The 8,850-nt window shown below is 49.6% G+C and overlaps 1 protein-coding gene across 1 annotated transcript in view; it reads left to right on the top strand.

The window, feature by feature from the left end:
• Positions 1 to 959: 959 nt before the first annotated feature.
• The window catches only part of chrne (cholinergic receptor, nicotinic, epsilon), a 29,982-nt gene continuing 22,091 nt past the window's right edge, over positions 960 to 8,850 (top strand). Inside the window, exons 1-2 of the mRNA XM_078427773.1 lie at positions 960 to 1,002; positions 8,353 to 8,486. Of these exons, the coding sequence (XP_078283899.1) occupies positions 960 to 1,002; positions 8,353 to 8,486 (177 nt within the window). The remainder of the gene's footprint in view (positions 1,003 to 8,352; positions 8,487 to 8,850) is intronic.

Below are 8,850 nucleotides of genomic sequence, written 5' to 3'. Positions count from 1 at the left end.
TTTGCCCATTCTCCCTGTGACCGTGTGGGTTTCCTCCGGGTGCTCGGGTCCCCTCCAACATACCAAAGACCTTCGGGTTTGTAGGTTGACTGTAAATTGCCCCTAATGTGTAGGGAGTGAATGTGAAAGTGGGATAACATAGTGTGAACAGGTTTAGTTTAGAGATACAGTGTGGAAACAAGCCTTTCAGCCCACCGAGTCCACGCTGACCAACGATCATCCATTCACACTAGTTCAATGTTATCCTTTGCATCCTACACAATAGGGGCAATTTACAGAAGAGAATTAACCTACAAACATGTATGTCTTTGGAGTGTGGGAGGAAACCGGAGCACCCAGAGGAAACCCACGCAGGTCACAGGGAGAACACACAAACTCCGCACAGACAGTACCCGTTGTCAGGATCGACCCTTGGTCTCTGGCGCTCTGAGGCAGCAACTCTACCGCTGCACCACTGAGTTGGATCAAGAGTGATTTATTGTCAGATGTCCCAAAACAGAACGATGAAATTCGTACTTGCAGCAGAGGGACATATCTGGGAACATAGTACTCAGTAAACACCATAATAATGGCATAGCGGTAGAGTTGCTGCCTCACAGCGCCAGAGACCCGGGTTCGATCCGCTACGATTCATTGAAGACTCCTCACGGTCATGCCCGCGACACCCCAGCGAATGTTCGGCGACAGCCTAGTCGCCGGCAGTCGCCTTAAAATCGCCTAAGTGGGACAGGCCCTTTAATATCTCCAGCTTCGCCGCTTTCCCTCGGGCGCCTTGCCAGCTGTTCCAATCGGGATAGGGTTACTCGGGCACGAAGGGTTAATCCTTCAGCTGGTGTCCAACAGCCGGGTGGTGAAACCTGGCAGTGACTGGCGACAAGAAAGTTATAATCCCCCCCTCTCACCCGACAATCCGCTCGCAAGCAGTGCCACATGCTCACGTAAGACATCACCCGAGGACTATGGCCCTCTTACTCCTCCTGATCTTCTGCCTGGTCTCAGAAGGTAAGGACTTGGCTTCATTCGGTTGATCGAAGAAGGGAACTGATCACCGTGGAGGATTTCTCTTGGAAAGGTTTGCTTCCGAGGTTTGAGTGGCACGGACATCTCTGGGTGGGGGCAATTCCCCCGCGTTTGAAGGCTTTCTCCCCCCCTCGGGGAAACGCAGGACGGTGGGTTTAGGATGCTCCGTGCGTTGGCAGCAGAGCTGTCGGCTGGGGCTGGCCAGCCTGTCGACGGTGTGTGGGGGGGAATGAACAGAAAGTGTCGCGCGGCAATTCTCTCACCAAGAGAGCGAGAGAGAGAGAGAGAGAGAGAGAGAGAGAAAAATAAACTACACGCACTGCTGACAGTGTGCAGCTGTGCAGTGCAATCACTGCTGTGGTGCAGGGAATGTGACAGCCCATGTGTGCACACGGAAACCACCCGTCTATATCCATGTTACGCAGGTAGAAACATAGAAAATAGGTGCAGGAGGAGGCCATTTGGCCCCTTCGAGCCTGCACCGCCATTCATTGTGATCATGGCTGATCATCCACAATCAGTAACCCGTGCCTGCCTTCTCCCCATATCCCTTGATTCCGCTAGCCCCTAGAGCTCTATCCAACTCGCTTTTAAATTCATCCAGTGAATCGGCCTGCACTGCCCTCTGTGGCAGAGAATTCCACAAATTCACAACTCTCTAGGTGAAAAAGTTTTTTCCCTACCTCACTTTTAAATGGCCTCTCCTTTATTCTTAGACTGTGTGGCCCCTGGTTCTGGACTCCCCCAACATTGGGAACAATTTTCCTGCATCTAGCTGGTCCAGTACTTTTATAATTTTATACGTTTCTATAAGATCCTTCTAAACTCCAGTGAATGCAAGCCCAGTCTTTCCAATCTTTCCTCATATGACAGTCCCGCCATCCCGGGGATTAACCTGGTGAACCTACGCTGCACTGCCTCAATAGCAAGGATGTCCTTCCTCAAATTAGGAGACCAAAACTGCACACAATAGTCCAGATGTGGTCTCACCAGGGCCCTGCAGAAGGACCTCTTTGCTCCTATACTCAAAGTTACAGGCATGCTGGATAAGGGACCAGAGAAGGTATTCGAGGATGTTGCCCGGACCCGAGGGCCGGAGTTGTAGGGAGAGGTTGAGCGGGCTAGGACTTTATTCCTTGGAGCGCAGGAGGATGAGTGGGTGACCTTAGAGAGATGCTCAAAATTATGAGAATTATTGATCGAGTGATTGCTCAGATTAAGGGGTAGGCCATTTAAAACGGAGATGAAGAAAAACTTTTTCACTCACAGAGTTGTGAATCTGTGGAACTCAGAAGGCAGTGGAGGCCAATTCTCTGGATGTTTTCAAGAGAGAGTTAAAGTTCTTAATGATAGTGTAGTCAGGGGGTATGGGGAGAGCGCAGGAATGGGGCACTGATTGTGAATGATCAGCCATGATCACATTGAATGGCGGTGCTGGCTCGAAGGGCCGAATGGCCTACTCCTGCACCTATTGTCTATTCTTATGCCCAGAGCAGGGGAATCGAGAATCAGAGGGCATAGGTTTAAAGGTGAGAGGGGGAACTTTTATAGGAACCTGAGGGGTAACTTTACACAAAGTTGTGGTGGGTATATGGAACAAGCTGCTGGAGGAAATAGTTGAGGCAGGTACTATCATGACATTTACGAAACATTTGGACTGGCACTATGGATAGCACAGGTTTAAAGGGATATGGGCCAAGCTCGGGCAGGTGGGACTAGTGTAGATGGGGCATGTTGGTCAGCATGGGCAAGTTGGGCCGAAGGGCCTGTTTCCACACAGCATGACTCTATGACTCAATCTAACAATGTCACAATGGTCAGATCGTATGCTGTAGTTTTTAGTTTTAGAGATACAGCGTGGAGACAGGCCATTCGGCCCGCCGAGTCTGTGCCGACCAACCATCGCCCGTACACAAGTTCTTTATTGTCCCAGTTTTGCATCCTATGCACTTAGGAACAATTTACAGAAGGTAATTAACGCCTTTGGAGTGTGGGAGGAAATCGGAGCACCCGGAGAAAACCCACGTGGTCACAGGGAGAACTTTCTTCACTGCCTGCTGTCCCTGCATGCTTACTTTCAGTGCCTTAATTGGCCTCTGTAAATTGTCCCCGGTGTGCAGGCAGTGGATGCGGTATTGGGATAACATAGAACGAGTGTGAACGGGCGATCGATCATCGGCGTGGACTCGGATGGGCCGAAGGGCCTGTTTCCTCGCCGAATGTTCCTCTCCTGTGACTGTAGAACAGGCGGGCTGCATCATATTTGCAAGCCAGCACCTCCGGCAGAGCTGTGCTGGGAACACCAGCCTGCATTTCGCTTCCCAAGGTTTGGAACGCCTTGTGCTTGTACCTTGCCCCAAGATGGTGGACGTAGCCCAGACCATCGCACGAACCAACCTTCCTGCCATTGACTCCATTTACACCTCACCAGCATAATCAAGGATCAATCGCACCCCGGCCACTCCCTCTTCTCCCATCAGGCAAGAGGTACAGAAGTGTGAAAACGCACACCTCCAGATTCAGGGACCGTTTCTTCCCGGCTGTTATCAGGCAACTGAACCGTCCTACCAGCACGGTGGCGCAGTGGGTAGAATTGTTGCCTTACAGCGAATGCAGCGCCGGAGACCCGGGTTCCATCCTGACTACGGGTACTGTCTGTACGGAGTTTGCACGTTCTACCCGTGACCTGCATGGATTGTCTCCGAGATCTTCGAAGACGTGCAGGTTTGTAGGTTAATTGGCTTGGTAAATGTAAAAATGTCCCTTGTGGGTATAGGATAGTGTTAGTGTGCGGGGATCGCTGGTCGGCGCGGACCCGGTGGGCTGAAAGGGCCTGTTTCTGTGCTGTATTTCCAAACTAAACTAGAGAACTACTATCTACCTCACTGGAGACCCTTGGACTATCTTTGATTGATCGGACTTTGCTGGCTTTATCTTGCACCAAAGGTTATTCACGTTATTCCCTTTATCATGTATCTGCACACTGTGGACGGCTCGATTGTAATCATGTATTGTCTTGACTGGTTAGCACGCAACAAAAGCTTTTCACTGTACCTCGGTACATGTGACAATACACAACTGAACGGGACTCAGTCTTTCCCAAGCCCATCCTTATTGAGGCACTATGTGAGCCTTGGCCAGCTAATATTATAGTGAACTGATATTAGTCTATTTTTATATTCGACTCTATTTAAATCCGACTGAGGAACAAACAAATATAGGTCTGCGAATATTAACAAACAAGTGTCACCTTTCTGACGATCACAAAGTCAGAGACGAAGGCCAAAATCGTAACTCAACCATCTAAAAAGTAGATAGACACAAAATGCCGGAGTAACTCAGCGGGACAGGCAGCATCTCTGGATATAAGGAACAGAAGACGTTTCGGGTCGAGACCCTTCTTCAGACTAGTTCCCTTTATCACAGCCAACCCGTCTGAACTGAATAGGAAAAAGAACTGCAGATGCTGGTTTAAATTGAAGGTAGACACAAAACGCTGGAGTAACTCAGCGGGTCAGGCAGCATCTTGGGAGAGAAGGAATGGGTGACAATTTCGGGTCGAGACCCTTAGAGAAAATGGATGTGACAATTTGGGTTTACGGTTTGAAATAAAAGGTGAGACTTGATAGGCTGGGTCTTATTTTCCAGGCATGCAGGAGGCTGAAGGATAGAGTTGCCAACTTCCACACTACCAAATAAGGGACAAAAAGGTCAGGTCACCGCCCTGCGCCCCACGTGACCTCACCCAGCCAGCAGCCAGGTGCTCCCGATCCACCAATGGTGGCCGCCCGGGCGGGAGGCGGGTGCACACTCGGAACACACTTGGCCCCGCTCCCCGAACACACTCCGTCAGCCTACACTGTTCGGGCCTAGAACAGCCCTAGGGCCTACAACGTCCGGGCCTAATAAGGGACAAGGGCGGTCCCGTACGGGACAAACCAATTCAGGCTAATATACAGGATGTCCCGGCTAATACGGGACAGTTGGCAACCCTACTGAGGGATGACCTTATAGACTTTAGAAGATCATGAGGGGCATAGAGAAGGTGAATATCCACAGTCTTTTTCCCAGAGTAGGGAGTTGAATACTAGCGGGCATAGATTTAAGGTGAGAGGCAAAAGATTTGCAAGGGCCCTGAGGGGCAACTTTTTCAACCAGACAGAGATGCAGACACGGAACAAGGTACCAGATGAAGAGGTAGAGGCTTGAGGTTTAAAGGACACCTAGACAGGTGGATAGTAGACTCATAGAGTCATGGAGTGTAGGAAAGAAAACTGCAGATGCTGGTTTAAATCGAAGGTAGACACAAAATGGTGGAGTAACTCAGCGGGTCAGGCAGCATCTCTGGATTGTTTCGCTTAACACCTCCGCTCAGTCCGCCTTAACCAACCTGATCTCCCGGTGGCTCAGCACTTCAACTCCCCCTCCCATTCCCAGTCTGACCTTTCTGTCCTGGGCCTCCTCCACTGTGAGAGTGAGGCCCAGCACAAATTGGAGGAACAGCACCTCATATTTCCCTTGGGCAGCTTACACCCCAGCGGTATGAACATTGACTTCTCTAACTTCAGATAGTCCCTGCTTTCCCTCTCTATCCCCTCCCCCTTCCCAGTTCTCCCACTAGTCTTCCTGTCTCCTGCTACATCCTATCTTTGTCCCGCCCCCTCCCCTGACATCAGTCTGAAGAAGGGTCTCGACCCGAAACGTCACCCATTCCTTCTCTCCAGAGATGCTGCCTGACCCGCTGAGTTACTCCAGCTTTTTGCGTCTAACTTCATATCTACCAATGTATGATAATGATTAGCTAATCTGTTTTGGTGTGTTGTTTGGGGGATAAAGATTAGTTGCTGGGCTTGGAGCTGGATTCTCCTGCGGAATCCAAATTCCACGAATCGATTCATGTTTGTCTGGACTGTAGCCAGGGCTCTGAAGTGCCCAGGTAAATCAACACCAGACCTGGCACTTGTGCAGCTCAGTTTCACTGTCACATTCTGATTCACTTAATGGTTCATAAGTTCACAAGTTTGGGCGGCAAGGCGGGTAGAGTTGCTGCCTCATAGCGCCAGAGACCCGGGTTCCATCCCGACTACGGGGATGCTGTCTATACGGCGTTGGCATGTTCTTCCCCGTCACCTACGTGGGCTTTCTCCAGGATCTCCGGTTTCCTCTCACACTCCAAAGACATACAAGTTTGTAGGTTTAAGATTTCGAAGAAGGGTCTTGACCTGAAACGTCACCCATTCCTTCTCTTCAGAGATGCTGCCTGACCCGCTGAGTTACTCCAGCATTTTGTGATACCTTCAGTTTATAGGTTTAGTTTAGTTTAGTTTAGTTTAGAGATACAGTGTGGAAACAGGCCCTTCGTCCCACTGGGTCCGCGCCAACCAGCAATCCCCACATATTAACACTATCCCATACCCACTAGGGACAATTCTTACATTTACCAAGCCAAGTAACCTACAAACCTGTACGTCTTGGGTTGGTATAATTGTAATTTGTCCCTAGTGTGCAGGGATCGCTGGTCGACGTGAACTCGGTGGGCAGAAGGGCCTGTTTCTGAACTGTTTTTCTGAAATTAAACTAAACTAACCCAAAGTCATTAGAGCAGAATTAGGCCATTCAGTCCATCGAGTCTACTCTACCAGTGGAGGCCAATTCTCTGGATGCTTTCAAGAGAGAGCTAGATAGAGCTCTTAAAGATAGGGGGTATGGGGAGAAGGCAGGAACGGGGTACTGATTGTGAATGATCAGCCATGATATCATTGAATGGCGGTGCTGGCTCGAAAGGCTGAATGGCCTCCTCCTGCACCTATTGTCTATTGTCTACCATTCAATCATGACTGATCTATCATTCCCTCTGAACCCCATTATCTTACCTTCTCCCCATAACCTTTGACACCATTACTAATCAATAATCTGTCAATCTCCGCTTTAAAAATACCGAATGACTTGGCCTCCACTGATGTCTGTCGTAACAAAATTCCACAGATTCATCACCCTCTGACTAAATCCTTGATCTGGAAGGGGAGTTCAATGATCTCAGTTTATATGTAATAAAGTAAATAGTAATGATAACGTTGGCCATGAACTGATTGATAAACTGTTGTATCTTTTATACACACTGTGACCACAGCAGAACCAGAAAACAGGTAGGGTTGCCAACCTCCTCATTCCCAAATACGGGATAAGGAGACGTCAACGCCCCATGTGATCTCACCCAGCCAGCGGCCACGTGCTCCTGCTCCACCAATAGTGGCTGCCCAGGCCGGAACGCCGCCATTGGTGGAGCTGGAGCATGTGGCCGCTGGCTGGGTGAGGACACGTGGGGCGCGGGGGCGGTGATGTCACCATTGGTCCCTTATTTGGGAGTGAGGAAGTTGACAACCTTTTTAATACGAGACAAGCACTGTCCAGTACGGGACAAACTAATTTAGCCCAAAATACGGGATGTCCTTGCTAATAGGGGACAGTCGGCAACCCTAAAAACAGAACATGTTTGCCCTAAGAGTACTTAATGGTTCTGCAGCCAACAACATCCTTTGAGAACGAGAGTTTAGTTTTAGTTTAGAAATACAGCGCGGAAACAGGCCATTCGGCCCACCAAGTCCGCACCGACCAGCGATCCCCGCACATTAACACTATCCTACACACACTAGGGGCAATTTTATACCTTTACCAAGCCAAGTAACCTACATACCTGCACGTCTTTTGGCCGCTGGCTGGGTGAGGTCACATGAGGTGCGGGCTGGTGACGTCACCTTGTCCCTTATTTGGGAGTGAGATAGTTGGCAACCCTATCCATGAGGTAAATGGGAGGTCAGGACCGTGCTCTAGTTGGTAAGAGATGGTTCAATTGCCTGGTGACAGCAGTGAAGACTCTGTCGCTGAATCTGGAGGTGTGCATTTTCAACCTCAGGGGAGAGAGAGATTAGGGAGTGATTGGGGTGAGACTGGTCCTTGATTATGCTGGAGGCCGTGCCGAGGCAGCGTGAAGTGTAGATGGAGTCAATGGGAAAGGGAGGATGATCTACGTGATGGTCTGGTCTGCGCCCACAACTCTCCGCTATTTCCTGCGGTCAATCTCATGGACAAAGGCAAAGTACTGCCGATAAAGTGGAGGCCAATTCACTGGTTGAATTTAAAAGAGAGTTAGATAGAGCCCCAGGGGCTAGCGGAATCAAGGGATGTGGGGAGAAGGCAGGCACGGGTTACTGATTGTGGATGATCGGCCATGATCACAATGAATGGCAGTGCTGGCTCGAAGGGCCAAATGACCTCTTACTGCACCTATTTTCTATGTTTCTATGATACTAATGAATCATACTTCACTTACAGCTAGCTCGAATCTGGAAGGAAAGCTTATTCAGAACCTGTTGGCCAACTATGATAAACGGATCCGTCCAGCAGAAAACCAGGGAGACATCAATAATGTGACTCTGAAACTCACACTAACTAATCTCATCTCACTGGTAAGGAAATCCTAACAAAAAGATCCCAATTTGATACTGCAGACCCTCATTATAATGGAGAATGGGGGTTGGGGTGGGGGGGGGGATGGTGTCCATTATTGCCAATTGTCTGCTGTAGCCAAGTAAGGGATTGTCACTGTGAATTACTAGAAACAAGCCACTACAGTTGCTGGTTGATACACAAGATGACACAGAGTGCTGGAGTAACTCAACGGGCCAGGTAGTATCTCTGGAGGACATGGACAAGTGATGTTTTGGGTCAAGACCCCTCTTCAGACACTTAGTCTGCAACTGGGCGGTCATGGTGGCGCAGCGGTAGAGTTGATGCCATTCAGCGACTGCATCGCCGGAGACCCCGGTTCGA

The sequence above is a fragment of the Rhinoraja longicauda genome, chromosome 34 (assembly GCF_053455715.1).
Source record: "Rhinoraja longicauda isolate Sanriku21f chromosome 34, sRhiLon1.1, whole genome shotgun sequence".
Classification (NCBI taxonomy): Eukaryota; Metazoa; Chordata; class Chondrichthyes; order Rajiformes; family Arhynchobatidae; genus Rhinoraja; species Rhinoraja longicauda.
This window is presented reverse-complemented; position numbering and strand designations above follow the sequence as displayed.